At 48.3% G+C, this 22,950-nt stretch overlaps 2 protein-coding genes across 2 annotated transcripts; one reads left to right on the top strand and one right to left on the bottom strand.

Annotated features, from left to right (window-relative positions):
- Nucleotides 1-1,447: 1,447 nt before the first annotated feature.
- Nucleotides 1,448-10,592, top strand: LOC130397146 (ectonucleotide pyrophosphatase/phosphodiesterase family member 7-like). Its single transcript, XM_056604829.1, has 6 exons — nt 1,448-1,700; nt 3,058-3,203; nt 5,199-5,828; nt 8,078-8,309; nt 9,748-9,880; nt 10,427-10,592. Exons 1-6 carry the CDS (start codon nt 1,448-1,450, stop codon nt 10,476-10,478), a joined length of 1,446 nt encoding a protein of 481 aa, XP_056460804.1. The 3' UTR covers nt 10,479-10,592.
- A 2,746-nt stretch (nt 10,593-13,338) lies between these two features.
- LOC130402298 (TOG array regulator of axonemal microtubules protein 1-like) lies at nt 13,339-20,007 on the bottom strand. The gene is made up of 11 exons (XM_056606452.1): nt 19,973-20,007; nt 19,650-19,792; nt 17,799-17,948; nt 16,655-17,059; nt 16,199-16,325; nt 15,861-15,966; nt 15,223-15,458; nt 14,714-14,872; nt 14,445-14,618; nt 13,774-13,957; nt 13,339-13,646 (listed from the first exon to the last, which is right to left on the bottom strand). The coding sequence occupies exons 1-11, from the start codon at nt 20,005-20,007 to the stop codon at nt 13,383-13,385; spliced, it is 1,983 nt and encodes a 660-aa protein (XP_056462427.1). The 3' UTR covers nt 13,339-13,382.
- Nucleotides 20,008-22,950: the final 2,943 nt, after the last annotated feature.

The following is a 22,950-nucleotide window of genomic DNA, read 5'->3' as shown; positions in this document are numbered from 1 at the left end:
GCCAGGGAATGTTTAGCGGATCGCCCCGAGGGTAAAAAGGTACGTCAGAGTTATTAAAATGAATATGTCCATTAGGGCGTCCCCGCGTGGCCCGGTAATCCCAAATGAAGGGACTTAGGGGTCTAATTTTCCCCGGGTCCCACACGCGTCGGATCGATAGAGTGGTGTGCCAGCTCAAGGTGATGTGTGCGGCGAGAGCTGTATTCCTCCGTCAATGATTCATGCGACCTTCTGGCTAACGGACAGGTGGACAGACATGCCCGCAGACCGGGAGATATACTCTACATATCTACACACAGACACACCAACACATAAAGATAACAGACAGACAAATTGACGCACAGATACATATCCACCGACACATACACACTAGGGCTGTCAAAATTGCTAAAAAATGACATTCGAATGTTCGTTTGGAAAAAAATCACGAATTCGAACTATTCGAATATCTGGTTGCCTATTTTACGCAGTTGCCGTCAATATGTCAATAATGCGACAAAACCATGGTTCAAATTAGTGGGATATATATATATTCTATATATAAGGCGGCGGCTTCCTGCTGGGCATTTCCTTACTTTAAAACGAGGGACATCGCGAACAGACGGAGGCTCATTCACAAAGCAGTTAGGCGCTTGTACCGCGGGAGTGTTTTTTCACATTCGAATATTATGAGGGACATCGCGAACAGACAGAGGCTCACTCACAAAGCAGATAGGCGCTTGTGTAACCGAGCGTTGGCACTTAGATATTTATATGACAAGAATGACACAAGCGTGGAAGGGAAAATAGTCTCGTTTACTTAGTACCTATCAGAAGTCACCCAGTCACAGCGTGAGAGCTGGAATACCTATATCCAAGTACGGAAACCCCGAGGGGAAAAAATACATTCGCTCTTCACAATACTAGTCTGTTACACTTGTACCGCGGGAGTGTTTTTTCACATTCGAATATTATGAGGGACATCGCGAACAGACAGAGGCTCATTCACAAAGCAGATAGAGGCGCTTGTACCGCGGGAGTGTTTTTTCACATTCGAATATTAATTTTCACGTTCGAATTCGCGTTTTTGGATACATTTCGAACGAATATTCGAACTTCGAATATTCGTTGACAGCCCTAATACACACTCACACACTAGATGAATCCAAACCTGCCAGTCATGGCGAATCACAGAACCATGAACACGAACCATGTACATAAACACATCGGTAGAAATATGCAGAACGTGCCAGTGAGATTAGATAACACTCAACTTGCTCCGAGGTCCGTTCACCACCGCTGAGACAGAAAGAGAGAGAGAGAATGAGAGAGACAGAGACAGAGACAGAGACAGAGAGAGAGAGAGAGAAAGGCGGGGCCTGGCGGGTCTAAATTATTCAATAAATACACCTTGATAACACCTTTCACAACCATGTTATTATTGCTGAGACGTCCGCCACGCCGAGACATGCTGCTGTCGCTCGCCCTGCCGTGCATCGCCTTGACCGCGCTGGCCCTTGCCGCCCCGCTGGCGGAGGACCGCTCCCCGTCGCCACGACAGAAGGTGCTGCTCATCTCCTTCGACGGCTTCCGCTGGGACTACGACCGCGACGTGGACACGCCGAACCTGGACGCCATGGCCCGGGATGGCGTCAAGGCGCAGTACGTCACGCCGCCATACTTGACCATCACCAGCCCCACACACTTCACACTGCTGACAGGTGGGTACCTCCGGCCTCACATGCAGCCTCACATGCAGCCTCACACGCAGCCTCACACGCAGTCTCAAACGTAGCATCGAATGCAGCCTCGCATGCAGACTAAAATGCACGTAACACATTGTGAAAACTTTGTTTTCACAAAGTTTAAAGCAAACTTTAAATTCTGCTTGCTGCACATTTAAATGTACTTATTCTACTTCATTTAAGAATGCTCGATTCTGATTGGCTGGGAGGGGTGCATTAATCCGGCATATTGCCCGCTGACTTGTCGGTTCTACTTGCTGCTGACTGAGCACAGTAGATCAATACGCCGCTTGTATCGTTTTCTATCACATACATTTCCAACATAACCCAAGGAGTGCATGTTTGATCGATCGTCATTAAAACTGACTTGATACGAATGTAGCAACTACGTTATTAAACTAGTGATCAGATCCAGCCTAGTGTGGTTGCTATAGAAACGAGTTACCTACAGCTGAGCTAACGTTATTCACCGTAGTTCTAAAGGGAACTACTTTTCGAGGGAGACGAACTTAAACAGAGTATACATTTAATAAGCATGCAATACGAATACGAAAAAGGCTAATTATTAAAGTATTTGAATTGTTTTATTATGTTGGCCGGCGCGAAGTAGAATAAACAGAATAATCACCTCAAGGCAGGGCAATAAACAGTTTGATATGCCCGGCTCGCGGAAGGTTACCGCCCGATATCAAACTGTTTATTGCACGGCCTCTCTGTGATTATTCCTTACATATAGCAGACGCTCTTATCCATAGCGACTTACAATAATCACATTTGTCAGAAGATGGAGAAACTATTCATCGCTGTTGGTACAGTAAGGAAGTTCATAGGGACAAGTGCCAAGCACTTGCCGTTAATTGCTACGTTATTGTGTCGTCTCGTCGGTTTCATCCGGGGTTGTTTAAGAGCGGCAGCATACCTAACGAGGCCATGCTCCAGCCATGGACACTATTCCGTTGTGTATTCATACTTGGTTCATATGGAGCGCAGGGGGACATGTATGGCTACCTTACATTAAGCGCTACTTGATCAAGGCAAGCCAGCTTGATGTAAAGGCTTGTTCCCACTTCTGGACGGGAAGAAGCCTCAGGAAAAACTCATCCCCCCTCCACTAAGACGATTATTCTCGTGGTGTCCAAAGAACAAACCCCGTTCATCTCCTTACTTGGACTTGAAAATCACCATCAGCCATTTTAAAAAATAAAAGGGAATTTAAAAAACGTCCTTGAAATCATATTCCTCCTAATCTCCATTGTTGTTCTTAAGAACTTGACCGCCAGTCATCCCGTGACTAAACTTCTCTCTCTCTCCCCCCCCCCCCCCCCCCCTCCAGGGCTCTACATCGAGAACCATGGGGTGATCCACAACATGTGGTTCAACACCACCACCTCCGAGAAGAAGGGCTACTACCCCACCCAGTTTGTGGACGGTTGGTGGGACAACGGCTCCTTGCCCATCTGGATCACAGCCCAGAGACAGGTCTGTTCCTTGAACCGCTCTCCCCTTTTTATCACACAGATAAGACACGGTTCTGGGCCCCGTTTCCCGAAAGCGTCGTTAGCCTAAGTGGATCGTGAAGTGCGTCGAAAGGGCATCGTAGAGTTTTCACCGCGTTTCCCGAAAGCATCGTGGGGAACGAACGTCTTGAAAACGCTCGTAGCTAACGAGTACTCCAGGGGTGCTCGTAGGTACTCGTAGGACGCTAAGAGCATCGTCAGCTATAGCCTCAGTGGCGACACCATCGGACATTCCAGCTATTGGACGCCTTTATGTTCTTAGTTTGGTAATTAATAAAGATTATTAATTAATTTATTAATAAAGATGTTAAAATGGCCAAAATAAAACGGGACAGTCCAGAAAATGTTTGCGCAGGCAGGGCACTCAAAATGTGTGAGAGAAAGTGGGGGGATTTGTGCAGACTGACATAGGCTACTCATAAAACGTAGCATAAAATAATGTAAAAAAAATAAATAAATAAAAACAATTAAAAAAAATAAAAAATAAAGAAATAATTTTTTTTATAAAAAACAAGCAAAGGAGCAGGCAAAAGGCTGGGATATGGTGGGGATTGGTCACGTTGACGGGAATGTTTAGTGACATGTGGGAGGGTGGAGGGGGTTAAAAAAAAGTCTCAATCACTCTTCGACGCGCATGAAAACCAGCCGCGTAGTTATGAGGGAGGCCGTCCTCACACCGATCTTCCTCGTCGTCATCGTCCTCAGCGTCCTCCGGTTCAAGCAATGCCACCCCAGCCTTAGCTGCAATGTTGTGCAACATAGCCGTCACACATATCACGGCGCATGACTGAAGGCATCTAAAGCGCAACTTCCACCTCCCGATCGTGCGCTCAACGATGCACCGGGCCAGACGGTGGGCTTCGTTGTATTCCTCATCAATACATACCTTACCCTATTTCCGGAGGGGCTTTTATAGCCAATCAAATTATCAATCAAGGAAACCCTTATGCGGAATCAGATTAAGTCGGCTCTCTTTGCTGCGCAAAGCATGTTTCAGAAATCAGCCCATTAGGATAAATGTAGTTGTCACACAAGCTATTTTTAATTTTTTGTCATATGGAATTATTTCAGGGGGGAAAATGCCGTGAAACGCACAGTGCATTCAGGATTAGGACTGATATATGTCGGTTTCAGCCTAATCAATTGTGTTTTAATGTCTTTAGCATTCATATGCAGTCTATTTTTTTCGTAGGCTACTTTGCTGTTGTCCTTGATGGGGATATATTTTAACCCTTTTTAACACAATTTTCCTGCGACATTCCTGCGTCTCCCCCTCCTACGGAGCCCATTTCAGCACCGTGTCAGTAGACAGTTACAATCCTACGACGTCGTGAGTGCAGCGAATGCGCGTTCACGTTAAGAGGAGTTTCGGGAAACGCTCCAAAGAAATTATCGATGGATCGCAAGTTCCATCGGGAGAATGATCGTACGAGCGAAGATCCATCGTTATCGGGAAACTGGGCCCTGGGCTGCTGGCGAACGCATGGCTGGGCCGCTGTCTGTAGAATTACAATGGGCTCACAGTAGCGTACACTACATGATACACTACACTCAGACCGGCTGCAGGTGCACGTCCAGTAGCTCTTGTTTTGCATGCACGTTGGCCCACCTATTGGAATATGGAGGGGTGTGTGTGTGTGTGTGTGGCTGATAGTGTGTGTGTCTATGCTAGTGTCTGTGTTCGTCTGCTTGTCTGCGTGTGTGAGCGTGTCTACGAGTGTGTGTGTGTGTCTGCTATTGTCTGCTAGTGTCTGTGTGTGTTTGTCTGCGTGTGTGAGCGGGTCTACGAGTGTGTGTGTGTCTGCTATTGTCTGCTAGTGTCTGTGTGTGTTTGTCTGCGTGTGTGAGCGGGTCTACGAGTGTGCGTGTGTGTCTGCTAGTGTCTCTGTGAGAGCGTCGACGAGTGTGTGTGTCTGCACGCGCACGCGTGTCACATCTCATCTGGCTTGCCTCGCAGGGCCTGAAAGCTGGCTCCCTCCACTTCCCGGGCACAGCAGCCAGTTACCAGGGAGAGGTTGCCATGGTGAGGGAGGTGGAGCCACGCTCCTACAACTACGGCAACGAGACCGCCTGGCGGGTGAACATCGACAAGGTGATGGGCTGGTTCGGCCCCGACGACCTGGACTTCGTATCGCTGTACTTCGGCGAGCCCGACGGCGTGGGCCACAAGTTCGGCCCCGACTCGCCCCAGAGAAAGACCATGGTGGCGCAGGTGGACCGCGCGGTGGGCTACCTGCGGGCGTCCGCCGAGCGCCACGGCCTCAGCGACCGCCTGAACGTGATCATCACCGCCGACCACGGCATGACCCAGTTGTTCAAGAAGAGCGAGATCAACCAGATCATACTGTCCACCATCCCGGGCTTCTCCTTCAAGGACGTGGCCTTCCAGCTGTTGGACTACGGGCCCTCAGGCATGCTGTTGCCCAAGCCCGGCATGCTGGACAAGGTGTACAACGCGCTGAAGGGCGCACACCCGCACCTCAACGTCTACAAGAAGGAGGAGATGCCCGCACGGATGCACTTCTCCAACCACGAGAGGATCCTGCCCATCGTACTGTGGGCTGACCAGGGCTACCTCCTCAACGGGGTGAGAGGGCTGTTTGATTTCTGACACAGGTGGCGTGGTGGTGATGGGGAAGGGGTGGACGGGGCGGGGGGGGGGGGGGGGGGGGGATTAAACTGTGGTGAGAGGGGGGGCGGGGAAGGTGAGGTTCAGAGAATTCACCATACATCATTCACCTCGTAGGTGAATCATACCGCCCTAGGAGGCAGCCATGGGATACGATTTGGGCAGTTCATGAGAAGACACAGAGATGTGTGTCAGGCCCATAGAGATAATGGGTGCGTTTTGAAACACAATGGAATGCAGGATATTGATTGACAGTTAATCTACCGTAAAAATATACTCGCAAGCCAGTTAGGTAAGCCTCAAATTTGATTATGAGGCAAATACAATTTTTCTTCGCGTGTGTGATGAGTGATGAGACTGCAACAAGGAGTTAAATGATAATCCGGGCGCATTACAGTTTTAATCAAGTGCATTTGCACATTCCTCCGGTATAATCCCAGCCCTAGCTGATGACATGCTCTCAGTCGCTCGATGGAGCTCTATGGGGACCCGTACACCCCCCTCTCCCCCCCACCCCTCTCTGCCCCAGAAAAAGAAGCAAGAAATTAGAATATACATTTGGCTTGCTAAACTCGTCTACTTCAACCGAAAAGCTACCGCATCACTCGACGCCGTGAGCCGTCGAATCAGAACAGAGGGAACAGTAGATTACAGGAAATGATCAGTGAACTCCTCGCCGCCGCGGCTAAATAAAGCAGGGGGCTCCCCTTACATGGCTTGGTGATGAAGTGGGCTAAGCAGAGAGAATCTACTCTTTAAGCCGCTGCTAGCCGGGACGCTAGCACGCTATCAACTGTATCTCTCCGGTATCTCCTGGGTTATCTCCTATAGCTGATAGGGCCTCTTAGTTTAAAGCCCCTCGGTTTAAACCAGAGACACCGGGACAACCTTGTGACAGCAGGAGTTGCGTAACGTGCGATGTTAATCAACCGCTTTTACGAGATTATGAGATTAAGATGCTATCGGGATCCACCTGTGTACATTGATAAGATTCCATGTTACGTTACTACACATTATTCTACTTCATTTAAGAATGCTCGATTCTGATTGGCTGGGAGGGGTGCATTAATCCGGCATATTGCCCGCTGATTTGTCGGTTCTACTTGCTGCTGACTGAGCACTGTAGATCAATACGCCGCTTGTATCGTTTTCTATCGCATACATTTCCAACATGAGGTCCATAGTAAAAATAAACCAAGGAGTGCATGTTTGATCGATCGTCAGTAAAACTGACTTGATACGAATGTAGCAACTACGTTATTAAACTAGTGATCAGATCCAGCCTTGTGTGGTTGCTATAGAAACGAGTTACCTACAGCTGAGCTAACGTTATTCACCGTAGTTCTAAAGGGAACTACTTTTCGAGGGAGATGAACTTAAACAGAGTATACATTTAATAAGCATGCAATACGAATAAGAAAAAGGCTAATTATTAAAGTATTTTAATTGTTTTATTATGTTGGCCGGCGTGAAGTAGAATACACGGAATAATCACCTCAAGGCAGGGCAATAAACAGTTTGATATGCCCGGCTCGTGAGCCGGGCATATCAAACTGTTTATTGCCCGGCCTCTCGTGATTATTCCTTACTTAACCACTGATTCACCGAGAAGTAAACTGAAAGGTTGAATAGCATGTCCATAAAAAATTTATAATACCAGAACAGCATTTTTTAAAACGGGGCTTGCTGGCGGTTGATGGCTGATAACGGGTTTCAAGGTGGCATGTTATACAATAGCGACCGAATGTGCCACTGTAATACTTTGAGTAGGCCAACAGCGCTCTCTGCTGTCTGAAGTGGAGCGCTGCGCCGTTTGACCACTGATGGCCTGCTGCCTCTTAATGCCCACTTGATTATCCAAAAGTGAAATATAGTGCATCCAGACAGCAGATGAAACTGTGACACAGTCCTAGTAGTCCCCACTACTGGGGCGGCATGTGGCTCAGGAGGAACAGCGGGTTGGCTGGTAACTACAAGGTTGCTAGTTCGATCCCCAGCTAAGTGTCGTGGTGTCCCTGTTTAGACGCCTCACCCTAACTGCTCCCGACAAGCTTGCTGTCACCGCCTTCGGTGTGTGAATGTGTGAAAGTGTGCATGAATGGGTGAATGTTAGCCAATGTTGTGATGCGCTTTGAGCCGCCAATGGTTAGAAAGCACTTTATAAATGCAGTCCACTTACCATTTACCCCGTCCTGTCTCTCCTCCAGTTCCTCCCAGTGCAGACATACAAGGGAGAGCACGGCTTCGACAACCACAACCTGGACATGAAGCCCTTCTTCCGGGCCGTGGGTCCAGTCTTCCGGAAGAACCTGAAGGTGGGGCCCTTCGAGACGGTGCACATCTACCCCCTGATGTGCCACATCCTGGGGATCCGACCCGAGATCAACAACGGCCACCTGAACGCGACCCAACACATGCTGGTCTCCTCTGCGGGCGAGGGTGAGCTGAGCTGACAACTTACACGAGCGCCGCTCCTCCCAGCGGCCCGCCGAAGTGTGTCAGCGCAACAGCTGCTCCTTCATTGCCCCACCGTTCATCCATCATCGCTTAAGTCGGCATGCGTCTGAAAGATACCGCGGGAAGGGATGCGGTGGTAATGTAGGTTAGAGAGGGGACGGGGGGGGAGTTGCAGTACCAAGGGCGTTGTGCTCAAAGACAACCGCGCTTTGTTCCTTTGAAGAGTTTTAAAGTACCACGAGGGAACAGTAAATGTGACGTTCTGACGTCCGCGTTGAGTTGTTGGTCTATTTACGGGGTTATTAGCAGAGTATGATCGAGGATGTAAATAAATGTATGTTTAACTAGAGTGAACACAGTGCTCTTAATTCTAGGCCTATATAGAGTGGCGAAGTCACGCCCCTTCCGGTAGGGCTCATGGGACCTATGAGATCGAAAAATATGAATGGGTGTCAATGGAGAGAAAATAATTATTTTCTGGTCCCGGTCTTTATATGCCTTGGATTACACATATGTTGTTTGTGGATTTAAAGGATAATTTTTCATGCAAAGAGTTCGACCGTTTATTGTGCAATTGTTCAGATAAAGGCTGTAGAGAAAACACAACCAAGAAAGACTACACGGCTCGTATGTGACGTCACGCTCCCTGCGACTGGCGTGGAGAAGACCGACAATCTTCCCATCGGCATAACTGAAACTCTGCACGTGCCCCGAATTATAATGGTTTTCACCTCTTTCGATGCTTTTATCCTCCCCTTGGAAAAAGCGGTGAAGTGGGGCAGAGAGATCGCACTCTCTGTGCCGAGTTCCAAGGGCGGGTGTGGTGACGTATATCATATGCGTCGAGAGCAGCGAAGAGCTGTAGTTCACAAAGCGGCCTCACATAAAACCTAAAATTATCAAACTTCTTCACGAACATTTTTAGTTTTCTTTGCATGAAAAATTATCATTTAAATCCACAAACAACATATGTGTAATCCAGGGCATATAAAGACTGGGACCAGAAAATAATTATTTTCTCTCCATTGACACCCATTCATATTTTTCGATCTCATAGGTCCCATGAGCCCTACCGGAAGGGGCGTGACTTCGCCACTCTATAGGCTGACCTGGCACCATATCTGTTTCTTGTTTGGATAGAATGGCCTTGTGTCTAGAACATTCTTACAAGCATTGTTGTGTTGTTTAGGTCAGGGAACGGGAAACTTTTTCAGTTGGGAGCCATGAAAGACAAGTACTACCTGAAATTGTTCTTAGGAAAACCAAAGAAGAGATAACAGAATTATATTTACAAATTATTAGGGTAGACAGATCAATATGACCATTTTGGTTGGAAAGAATACCTTAAATTAAGAATTACACTTTTATTATATTCCCTTTGTTCCTATTCAGTGTTTAATTCTGTGTTTATGACCGTCAGATAATAACCCTGGGGTGATGAGTACCATGGAGATGGCGGTAACCGGTCTGGCGGCGGTGGTCGGGTTCCTGGCCGTTGTCTTCATCATCCTGGTGTCGGTTAAAGTCTACAAGAGCAGGAATGAAGACCGAGGGTAAGTGGTCGACCTCCAACTGATAGTCAGACATAAGTTAAATCCCTGCTTATTCCACACCTCAAATGTTTTAATTTGAATTTATATTTCGCTTTAGTTTAGCAACAGTACCGGGACAATATCGTAATGTAGCCGAGATGTACTTTAGCTCTGTTTTTAGTCGGGCCTTGTACTTCGAGCTCTTCGCAAGTTTATAATCGTTAGCTGTAACCGTTACTCCGCCATTTTGAGACCCTACAAGTTATTTGGAGAACTGTAAATTTTAAAAAAAAAAAACATAAAAAAAAACCTCAACTTTGTTTTGCCAGATCTTACATCATGACAAACGCTTTGGCATGACAATTTCTACCAAAAATTACAAATAATTTCTAATTAAATTCATTACTAAACAATTAAATTAAATTAAAGTAAAATATGAGGCCCGACTACCAACACAATAACTAACATTCAATTCAAAAGACACACATGCTTCCAAATGGATGTGGCGAATTGAAGAAATGGATGTAGGCTATATTTCATATCCATGCATATTTATGTCTATTTCAGATCGAACGGCCTCAATTTGGACATGGAAAACACAAATGCCACCACATTCTGAGCCTTCCTCACACGGAGTTCATCACCCCCCACATGCTGAGACTGAGGAGGCCACGCCTGAAGATCCCATATAATGCTTTTTTTAGGGTTAATAAATGCATTGGGGGGGGGGGTAGCCTACTACCAAAATAGGTTTACATACCTGTATATTAGAAATACACCTTATTCTCACTGTTAATTTCTGCAAAACCAATTTCAGCGTCTTTCAAAAACTAGCTTTTTCACGATCCTTATTGAGGTGCGTTCTTTGGGGGGGCGCGAATCCTCCCCCTGGCTCGCGCTCAGATTGTTTTAGTTTAGCAGAAGTAAAACATGTATGTATACATACGTCATATAACAGTCTTACGCAAAGGGAAAAGTTTATAATGTAAATTATATTGCATCAAAAAAGCGGTAGCTAACGTTAGTTGAATCAAGCAAACAAATAGCTGTTGTTTTTGCCCCAAAAAGCTTGACTTACCTTGAATTTAACAGATAGTTCCTTCAAATCAGGGCTGTACGGTATGGACTAAAATGTATATCACGGTATGATTTGAGGCATAGAAGTTAACGGTATTATATCACAGTATGTTAATTGTATCTTCTAATTTCGATATAAATGCTTCTGAAGGGGTAAAATACTGGTAAGACAGCAAAACTGCATAAAAAAAATGTAAATGTTTTCTCAAGTTACTTCCATCTCTGAAAAAAACTAATGTTTAATAGTATGGATTTGTTTCTCTTGCGGACCTTGCCGTATAGTTTCGGCATCTCAATTTGGCTGAAGTGTGTGCGAGAAGGCAACGCGTACCTGGGATCGACTGTTTTGACCATCTCTTTAAAGCCCTTTCTATCGACATTTTGAAAGGGAACCATGTCCTTACACAGGCTAACAGTGACGGTGTTTGTTATCTCGTTCCACCGCTGGCATTTTGTCGTAAGGACTGGCTTTGGAAAATGCCTGCCGAAGCAATGTCTGATATGGAGAGACAGCTTCACGCTACCAGCGTCTGTCTCGTAGGCTACGGTGTGGCATGAGAGCTCGTGAAGGGACTATTGCGCAAGCACACAATAGCATACTGCCTGAGATGGCAGTATCGCTGTCAAATCTGTTCCTGGGAAAAGTAATGTTGCGCCGAATTGAAAAAGGAACTATGTTTCGTGACCATATTTTCAGTAGTTGCACGTAACTTTACTTTTTACCAGAAAAAGTAGTTAGGTTACTGCATTAGCGCGTTACTTACTTTGTTACGCGTTACACAACAATGTCTACCGGTCACACCGGTCTAACGGTAACATCAAAATCCATACCGTAGCGCAAATTCACACTGGTGTACTTTCTATACCATTTATACCGTACACCCCTACTTCAAATTGACGTCAAGAGTTTCCATCAGACTCGCGCGGTAGCCAGGTGTCTCATGCATAAGGACAGCTCCCCCCCCCCCCCCCCCCCCTAAAAAAACTCTTCGGTTCTACGCGATTCACGTGAATGACCCAATTGACCAAAAAAACGGTGATTGTCGTCGAAAAGCGACAAGTTTGCAGGAATGCAGAACATGTTAGAAGTCAACAACATAATTTATTGCAGCAATTGAAAATTCCAAAAATACATGCACAGCCGAAATTACAGTACCTTAAACAGCTGAATTCTCGCAGCCATCATCCTCCGACTCTGTAGACCGTGGCACTGGCACACTACTAGCCGCAAGTGCCGCAGGTAGGAAGAACGATTAAATTGTTCGCTTGCTCATTGTTCGAATGGAAGGTTGAGATCGTTCTCCTTCTCACAGACCTGCGGCGGTTTCCCGCGCTCGATAATCTCTATGACCCTCCCCCTCCACACATTAGCCACTTAGTGGCCATTCCCTATCTTTCTCACACTCTCACACTAACCCATTCATTGACGCGCCCCTTCCACGTTTAACGTGTAAAAATAAAGAAGAAAAAAAGGGGCAAATGCGCAACTGAATTTTTGCTGACACGCATGCACGACCAGCAAAAATTCAGTCGCGCATTTTCAAATTCTGGTCGCAAAACGTGACCAATTGGTCGCAGTCTGGAGCCCTGCCTAACTGCTCCCGACGACCTGGCTATCACCTTGCATGGTTGACTCTGCCGTCGGTGTGTCAATGTGTGTATTAACCGACGTAAGTCGCTTTGGATAAAAGCGTCTGCTAAATGCCCTAATTACAATTGTAAATTGTACCTGTTAAAGTGCAACACAAGCTACCTGTAAAAGTGCAAAGAGAGCAGTGAGTCTTCTCGTTCCCGTCCTTACGTCATTTTTTATTCAGGACATGGTTCTCAGCAGCTGGTTGAGGTCCCTGCCGACGCTCGGGGGCTGAGAGGCGGCGCTCTGCAGCAGGCCGGGCCCCATCTGATGGTGGAGGGCTCGGCACAGGCTGGTAGTCGCCCGGTGCACGCTGCCGCTGGACGGGCCCAGCAGGCCCCACAGCAGGGGCAGCGCCTTCTGCTCCACCAGCTGGGGCCGGCGGGGGTACAGCTCCATCACCAGCTCTGGGGGGGGGAGGAGGAGACGGAGGGAAAGGGGGAGGGGAGGAGACAGGAAGAGAAGGAGGTGGAAACCAAGGAAGAGACAAAATAATGGGAGACAGGAGGAGACAGAGGAGAGGAGGAGACCGAGGAATAGGAAGAGACGGAGGAGATGAAGGCGGCAGAGCAGAGCGGATCAGATGCCGCTTGATTGGCCACACAATGGTATACGTATGTTTGGTGCTGATCATTGTAAAGAACAAAACAAACAAACATTTTAGCCATTAACAAACCTGCAACCTTCTCGATCAGGTCCACCTTTGCTTGGCCGCTAAGAACCCGTGCCTTGAAGCAGAACGGCTCAAGGAGGAGGCTGTTGTCTGGAGAGGGGCAAGGGACGAACACATGAGTAACAAGGACAACACCGTGGTCAGACCGGACCGTGTTCTGGACAGCTCCCCACCGGGCCCTCACCGAGGTTCAGCACCAGCTCGCAGAGGGCCCCTGTGGCGGCCGAGTACACAGCGCGGTTCTTGGAGTTGAGGTGGTTGTCAACGATGGCGGGCACCAGGTGGTTGAGCACCCCGGACAGGTTGTCCTTCAGCAGGCGCACCATCCCCTGCAGGGCCTCCAGGGCGTAAAGGTTCACCTTACGGTTGGACTCCAGCAGGCGGTCTCTGAAGAGGTCAAACACCTGGGGGAGCGGGGAGAAACGGGGAACAGGTGAACAAAAAGGGGACAGGAGGGAGTCCCACCAGGAAAGGGGATAAGGGCGAGTGTGAGGTAGTGGGCGTTTACAAGCGGTGGGGGGTTTTACGGACCGGGAACAGGCTGCGGATGACCATGCTGGGGTTGTGCTGGCAGTCGGCCACCAGCTGGTCGAGGCCTTTGATGCGCTCCCTGAAGTCCTTGGACTCCAGCAGAACGGTGAGCTGCCTGATGTACTCAGCCTTGTCTTCGATGATGGGCCCCTGAGGTTTGGAGCTGTACTTGCAGTTGGGCTCCCTGGAGGGTACCACAAAATATAATGTCATGAAATGGCATACTTACTACATATATATATGATCTTGGAAATAAGATAAAAGATATTCTTAAAGTTTGCTTCAAGTTGAGAAAACGAACAAATGCATAAATAAATATAGGAGAGACATTGCAAACAAAAGCCATCATGTGTGCTCTGGAACACGACCCCGAGAGAGGAGCTGACCTCATAGCATAAGGCTTTTACTTTCACCAACATATTTCCAAGGTGGCTGTCATGCGTCTGGGAGGAGTCTCACCTGGGGGTGGTGGTGGCGGTGTTGGTCGGGGTGGCGGTGGTGGTGGTGGGGCTGGGGGCTATGGTCGGTTTGGGGAGCTTCCTTTGGAGCGTCGAGGCCCTGGCGGTGCCACTGCCGGGAAGCGAGGCTGGGGTCTGGGGCGTCTCACCCAGACCCTGACCCTGACCCTGACCCTGACACAACAAACACAACAACAACAACGTTCACCAGACCCGTCACCAAGCGGTAGGGTGGGGCGAGAGGGCGGGGCCTTCCGTACCTTTGCCTTGAGTCCACTGACCGCCTTGCGGGCGGCGGAAAGGTCCTTGGGGGGGATGTTCTTCTCCAGCAGGCTATCAAAGTCCCGGTGGGAGGACAGGAACAGCAACATCCGGCGGCCAAAGGACCTGAAGGGGGAGGAGTGAGACCGGCACGTCACCGAGCCGTTGGACACACGCCAAAGCCTTCAGCCAACACAGGAAGCCACGGGGGCTCTACGTGCCTGGGTTCCGGGGAGGAGTCCAGGGCCAGCTTGACCACGGCCGGGAGGATTCTGTCCGTCACGTCCTTCCCTCCGGACAGCAGGCGGGCCACGCCCACCCTCTCCAGCAGGTCGGCCAGGTGCTGGGCGGCGCACTTCCTCACCGCCGCACTCAGGTGGCTGCAGACGCACACAGGCTCAACATGAGGGACGCACACAAAGAGACACAAACCACAGAAGTACACAACGGATGGAGATAAGGAAACATCGGCTAGACCTCTGGAGTATCCTACCTACCAGTCCAAAGCAGATTAAGGATGTTAGAAACGTTTCCTTTGACACTCAAGTCCTGTTTAAATGTCTATTTTTTCTGTTGTGTGTTTGCATCTGCCGCTGATTCTTTGTACTTTATATAAATCACAGATTTGATCTTGCAATACCGTTACTGTGGTAGATATACTAGAAAACATAACAAGGCGCAATACAGTGTGTTTGTGTCTGCGTTGTGCGTGTGCGTGCAGCCCCCTGACCTCAAACCCCCGTCCAGGAAGGCGTTGATGCAGCGTGCCGGCGTGCAGTGCCGCACCATGTGGCCCAGCGCTGCGTCCACTTCCTCCCGGATGAAGGCGTTGCTCTCGGCCGCCTTGTGCAGCAGCGCCCTGGCCGTGGTGTCCACCTCCTTGTCCATGGCCCGCTGCAGGTGGCAGTACAGGACGCCCAGCGTGCACACGGCTACGCGGGACACGCCCGAACGCAGGTTCTTCACCTGAAAACCAGACACACACGTGGTAGACACCACTCACTCTGTAAAGGTTCTTTGAGTGTCTTGGAAAGCGCTATATGAAGGAAATGCAGGCGTTACATTATAATATGTTTCACACTCTTCGCTTCATTCAAGGCTGTGTTTTGCTGACATTGTTCATGTCGAATCAACCACTCGTTCTATGGTGTAGAATTGATGGGGATGGTTTTACACACAGCGAGGTATATAGACTAAGCTGTAGACAGGAGGATTGAGTTTGTTTTACACTTGCAGACAGTGACGGACTGTCCACACCCAGCCGCCCGCCCACTCACACGCCCATCCACAGTGACAGACGCTGGTCTCCATGTTACGTGGTAGAGAGAGAGAGAGCACCAGGAAGCGGGCCCAGAGAGGGGGAGCTACCTCTTGCACGAGGGCGAGGCAGACGTCGCGGAGCCTGGGGAGCAGCGTGTCCACGTGATTCTGGGCCAGACTGCGCAGCACCGTGAGCCCTTCCATCTTCTCCTGCCTGCGTTCAGAACCACAGCAGGTCAGTCAGATGAAACACAAGTTTGGATTGCTTCGACTGATTCTGTGTGTGTGAGTGTGTGGGGGAAAATTCTGAGTGTGTGCGGTTTGTGTGTGTGTGTGTGTGTGTGTGTGTGTGTGTGTGTGTGTGTGTGTGTGTGTGTGTGTGTGTGTGTGTGTGTGTGTGTGTGTGTGTGTGTGTGTGTGTGTGTGTGTGTGTGTGTGTGTCTCACCAGTTCTCTGAGCTGATGAGAGTGAGGCTCTGTGTCATGGCCAGCTCAGGTTTGGGGAAGGGGTGGGGCCCGGGGGGCTCTGGTGGGTCTCGCTGGGGGCCGCTGAGGGAGCCCTGGGACGGCTCATCTGCACACACACACGTTTGAAAAATAAACGCCGGACTCAATTAGACGCCGGCGCCTTGCCATGGTCGCTTGACAACATCACAGACGTAGTTCCGAGCATTACCAACTTTCGCCAATAGATGGCATCAGTTCACCAAAAGGAAAATCCAAAGGAATTAAAGGCCTGTTCCATATGGACGCCTGTCCCAAACACAAGCCGCTTGAGTTCAGGGATTGAAACAAATGAAAGCCCGGGCTAATAATTAAAGTTTTGTGGCATGCAGGCTCAATCCTATAAAAAAGAAGAGTTACTTTGGATTGATTTATTTGTGTAAGAGATGCCATTCTTACCTCTGCTATCCAACAGCTTCTCCTCCAGCTCGGGCTCAGCGGTCAGCCTCTGGTCAGGGAAACAGCGGCCCCCGTTCTTCTGCCGCTTCCCAGAGGGCCCGGCCTCTTCCCCTGCCTGGTGGGGGGACGGGCCCCGGAGCTTCTCCCGGGGGAGCCTGCCGTTCCTCAGACGCTCCTGCACAGGGGGAAACGGGCTGAACGCGCACTTACCTCTGCCCGCCACGCCTTCAGGAACGTCAGAGGCCGGCGGGCTGCCTGGGGCCTGGGACCTCTGGCCGTTGGCGAACTGGGAGCGCTCCGTCCCAGAGAGGTCCGCCTCGGCGCCTCCGCGCGCCCGGCGGCGGGCGGAGGCAGCGGCGTTCCAGGAAGAGGGGGCGGAGCTCAGCGGGGCGTCCCGCAGATCCACTGTGAAGGACACTGTTTAAAAGTACACGTTAAGCATACTTTAAAGCAACAAATATACTTGGAATAACTTTTGTATGCTTCAATTATATTTGTACTACAATAAAGTGTACTACTTGTTCACCTGGGCGTCTATGTGGGGGCTTGGCCTCAGTAGGGCGGAGGAGGATCCTCACGTTGGCGCCAGCGGCTGGGGCAGCCAACCGGGGCAGCCTAGCCCCACGAGGGTGGTCAGGGTCAGCCACTTCTAATGAGGGGAAATTAAGTACACTTTATTAAAACATTTTAATAGTGTTTTACACAGGACTTGAAAATAAGTGTACTTTACACAAGTACACAATGACCACGTATTTGCAATTTTTCTAAGGCACTCTGATACAATTTGAGATTCACTTTCTGCAAGTATACTAAAATACATTTCTACTTTGCTATTCAGTATACTTTTTCCAAGTACACATACGTACTATTTACAATACACTTACAATAAAGTACACTTGCAATACACTAAAGTATACGACTTCTTCACCTGGGGGGGTTTGGCCCGGGGAAGTCTCCTGGCTCGAGGCGGCACCCAGAGCCCGTGCACGGGGGGACACGGTGTCGGAGTGCGCCGCCGTGATCCAGGCTTCCTGGCCGTCAGCCTCCTCAGCAACAGCCAACCGGGGCAGCCTAGACCCACGAGGGTAGCGGGGGTTAAGGCCCGGGGGCTTGGCCTCAGTAGGGGGGCGGAGGACGATCCTGCCTGGGGCCTGGGACCTCTGGCCGTTGGCGGACTGGGAGCGCTCCGTCCCAGAGAGGTCCGCCTCGGCGCCTCCGAGCGCCCGGCGGCGGGCAGAGGCAGCGGCGTTCCGGGACGAGGGGGCGGAGCTCAGCGGGGCGTCCCGCAGATCCACTGTGAAGGACACTGTTTAAAAGTACACGTTAAGCATAATTTAAAGCAACAAATATACTTAGAATAACTTTTGTATGCTTCAATTATATTTGTACTACAATAAAGTGTACTACTTGTTCACCTGGGGGTCTATGTGGGGGCTTGGCCTCAGTAGGGCGGAGGACGATCCTCTCGTTGGCGCCAGCGGCTGGGGCAGCTAACCGGGGCAGCCTAGCCCCACGAGGGTGGTCAGGGTCAGCCACTTCTAATGAGGGGAAATTAAGTACACTTTAATAAAACATTTTAATAATGTTTTACACAGGACTTGAAAATAAGTGTACTTTACACAAGTACACAATGACCACGTATTTGCAATTTTTCTAAGGCACTCTGATACAATTTGAGATTCACTTTCTGCAAGTATACTAAAATACACTTCTACTTTGCTATTTAGTATACTTTTTCTAAGTACACATACGTACAATTTACAATACACTCACAATAAAGTACACTTTTTATAAGTACAATCCAATACCACTTCAAGTATTTCAGAATTAATGTACTTTTTTTTCAGTACATTAAAGTGGAACTTAATGGCATTTATTGTGAAGTACACTTTTGAAAAGTACATACGTTAAACATACTTTAATTTAAGCACAAAAAGTAAATGTTCACTTGTAATAACTTTTCTATACTTTAATTATATTTGCAATACACTAAAGTATACAACTTCTTCACCTGGGGGGGTTTGGCCCGGGGAAGTCTCCTGGCTCGAGGCGGCACCCAGAGCCCGTGCATGGGGGGACACGGTGTCGGAGTGGGCCGCCTGGATCCAGGCTTCCTGGCCGTCAGCCTCCTCAGCCACAGCCAACCGGGGCAGCCTAGCCCCACGAGGGTAGCAGGGGTTAAGGCCCGGGGGCTTGTCCTCAGTAGGGGGGCGGAGGACGATCCTGTCGTTGGTGCCAGCGGCTGGGGCAGCCAACCAGGGCAGCCTAGCCCCACGAGGGTAGCGGGGGTTAAGGCCCGGGGGCTTGGCCTCAGTAGGGGGGCGGAGGACGATCCTCTCGTTGCTGCCACCACCTGGGGAAGCCAACCGGGGCAGCCTAGACCCACGAGGGTAGCGGGGGTTAAGGCCCGGGGGCTTGGCCTCAGTAGGGAGGCGGAGGACGATCCTGTCGTTGGCGCCAGCGGCTGGGGCAGCCAACCGGGGCAGCCTAGACCCACGATGGTGGTCAGGGTCAGCCACTTCTAATGAGGGGAAATTAAGTACACTTTAATAAAACATTTTAATAGTGTAGTACACAGGACTTGAAAATAGGTGTACTCACATAAGTACACTAAATGACCACCTATTTGCAATTTTTCTATGGCATTCTAATACAATTTGAGATTAACTTTCTGCAGGTATACTAAAATACACTTCTACTTTGCTATTGAGTATACTTTTTCTAAGTACACATACGTACAACTTACAATACACTTACAATAAAGTACACTTTTTATAAGTACAATGCAATACCACTTTAAGTATTTCAGAATTAGAATACTTTTTTTTCAGTATATTAAAGTGGAACTTAATGACATTTATTATGAAGTACACTTATGAAAAGTACATACGTTAAACATACTTTTAATTAAGCACAAAAAGTAAAAGTATACTTGTCATAACTTTTGTATGCTTCAATTATATTTGCAATACACTAAAGTATACAACTTCTTCACCTGGCGGGGTTCTGCCCGGGGAAGTCTCCTGGCTCGAGGCGGCACCCAGAGCCTGTGCACGGGGGGACACGGTGTCGGAGTGGGCCGCCTGGATCCAGGCTTCCTGGCCGTCAGCCTCCTCAGAAACAGCCAACCGGGGCAGCCTAGCCCCACGAGGGTAGCGGGGGTTAAGGCCCGGGGGCTTGGCCTCAGTAGGGGGGCGGAAGACGACCCTCTCGTTGCTGCCACCAGTTGGGGCAGCCAACCAGGGCAGCCTAGCCCCACGAGGGTAGCGGGGGTTAAGGCCCGGGTGCTTGGCCTCAGTAGGGGGGGCGGGGACGAGCCTGGTCACCTCGGTGTAGGACTCCCTGTCCGCCATCATGATGGAAGCAGGGGTCAGTTGAGCCCACAAAGAAAATAATGTCTTCCTGTCCATCGTCGCTGTTCGATAATCTCTCTATGAGTCTCTGTAATGAAACATATTCAATTTATTATTTAATTAATGGAGTCTTTACCACATACATAGATTGGACCACTGCTTGGGTCTGAAAGATACTCATGCAATTTTGAATTCTGGTACAAGAAATTAAGTGTGTGAGTGATGTGAAAAATGTGTGAAAAGAGAATAAAACGGCATGAGTTGTACGCTCCTATCACGGTGTCTCATTAGGTTTACAACAACATTACTTGCATTGGAAGTCGAAAAAAAACACTAATTCGGTAAAAGTCACGGTTCATCGCTGAAAAGTTGAACCAACCACGAGTGTGAGTGCAGCGCATACCGAACCATGTAATAACATCACGTCACTAGCCACTAGCTAGTAAGAGAATGAGCTAATGCAGTCGTTAAAACACCTCCAGCAGCAGCATTGCTTCAGATATGACCCTCATTAAGTGCGATGGCGTGAATACATGCAGCAAGAACGTTCCACAAATGTACCGATCTGTATATTCATGCGGTATTACGGTTATGGTTTTCGACTTTACGGTTTTGGTGACAAAAAGTTACGACGATAAATCGATCAGTGTTTTCCCCGTGAAAAACCATTTACAATAACATGACTTTTCGAAGAGGGGGCAAGGGCCCTTTGGTGTTTGTTGGAGAGTGAGGTGAGAGAGGCCGTGGCGGGCCCGAGGTCCACGACGCCCCGAGCACGGCTTAACCTTACTTCAATCGAGCAATATGTGGTAGGCTAGATTTATCTTTTACACTTCGATAAATATATAATTGATATGTAATAATGTGCCAGGGACGGATTTATAATAGCATTGACATAAATGGGACTACTTATTACTTAGAGCTATAGTTCATGACTTACCTCTACTTGGCGTCGAAGGGCGAATGAAAACTTTAGAACTTGAGCAGGTACTTGATTGACACGAGGCATTATGACGAGTCCAGCTTCCCGAACCCATTATTGAGCGCATTGTGACCTCACAGTAATTTGTGTGTGTTTTCATAGAAAACCAGCCTACAGGATACCCCAGATCTTTGAGACAAAAATATCAAAAAACACTGATGCTTTGCATTATTGCGTATGCATGCTACTGATACAGAAAATTGCACCAGGTGTGATGTGACCGTGTGAGGATTAAACCAACCTGAGTTGGACATCAGTGAATCACACATTAATGCATGCGTTCATATGCATGTGCATATGAACATTGCAAAGTATAATATTCAACATTTCCACATTCAATCATCATAAAATATCTGATTGCCTAAACTACTACGCTACTACGCATTTCAAGGTTATGGTTTGGCAGCAGGTGGCAGCATAGGACCTGAAACCAAACATTTCAAACCCGCAAGAAAGACACCCTCATATCAATTTGGGGGCCCGATTTGAAATCTTTAGTGCCACTCACAGGCCAAAGCTGGGTATACTTTAGTGCTCAAAAGTTTGAAACATGGCCGGTTAGCTTTTTCCTTTCGGCTCTGTATTGATTTTCCATGCTGAGAACGACACAATATTCAGTTATGCAATTTATTATTTTTTTGGGCGATTTAAGTCACTAGCCAAAGACAGATGCTTATGTCCAATGGCCTATTGTTGGCTAGGTCTGTTGGTTTACGGCCTGATAACAGATGCTCATTGAATCAGGGTCAAGGACAAAATAACATATTCAAACACCACATCCTTCAAATGAATCATCTAGGCCTACTTTTGACATACTTTCTATAATTGTAGCTTGTACTTGGTGATCATGTATTAGCCCTACATTGTAGGCAGGGACGTGCACAGGGGGGTTGCTCAGGTTGCTTGGGCAACTGCCCATATGCCCTCCTCGACTCAGGTTGCCCTTCCGAGGAAAACAATTTTTTTTTTTTTTTTTTTTTTTAATCATTTAATGGATGCAGAATTTCATGTAGGGCTAGATAAAAAAAATCGCCACTCGAAACATTTCATAAAGTAAGCGTTGCCTCATTCAATTCCGTTCGGGCACTGAGAGTGAAAGTCAGTAGGGAGAGGGCAAACTCTGCCGCGCGGCAATAGCCGCTTTTGCCGCCTCCCCTCTGCCGCCCTTCCCTCATTGAAATGAATGGAGGCGGCGAGTTGCCGCGCGGCGTGTGAAAGCTGCTTTACGTAGCTGCAGCGCTGAACGCGACCGGAACACCGGCACCTGTGATGCCTTGATGTTGTCGGAAAAGGTGAATTTGAGATGTATAACAAACAAACAATCATCATCACGTTTTATGAAATGAATTACAATCTTCATAAATCCAGGCTCAGTTTGCCACGTAACGTTTTGCCTCAATAATCAGACAGCTAGCTAGCTTGCAGACAAGCAGCCCGTTATAGTCTACACATTTTTTGGTAGGCAAACTAAGCTACATGTCTGCTGATAGTTAGTTTCTAACATTTCGTTTTAACAAGAAGAATAAAAGATGGAAGTAATGCATCACATGAATTCTTTCATTCAAAATGGTTCATGCCTAAATCTTATCACTATTTTGGGTATTGTTTGTTATTGTTAAGTGAAGCCGAAATGCCCAGTGAAAAGAGGAGGATTCAGGAGAGAGAGAGACAACTAAAGGAGGCAGCAAAGAGGAGCACATCACTACCCTGTCCGAAATCCGAAATCAGTGTGGTCAAGAGCGGCTGTCTGACCTCCTCCTGCTGTCCATAGAGAAGGACATACCAATCGACAAAGAATTGAGGTTCTGAAGGCTTCTCTTTTGAAGCTTTGCATTTTTAATATGTCAATTTGGAGAAACTTATCAGTGACGTGATAGGATGTTTTTTAATTATGTTTGTGTTCATGTTATGTTCTTCTTCTTCAAGTCATGTTTTTCTGCATTATCGTTAGTAGTAGTTAT

The sequence above is a fragment of the Gadus chalcogrammus genome, chromosome 2 (assembly GCF_026213295.1).
Source record: "Gadus chalcogrammus isolate NIFS_2021 chromosome 2, NIFS_Gcha_1.0, whole genome shotgun sequence".
NCBI lineage: Eukaryota > Metazoa > Chordata > Actinopteri > Gadiformes > Gadidae > Gadus > Gadus chalcogrammus.
The sequence above is the reverse complement of the archived record's forward strand: the minus strand, read 5'-3'. Positions and strand labels throughout refer to the sequence as shown.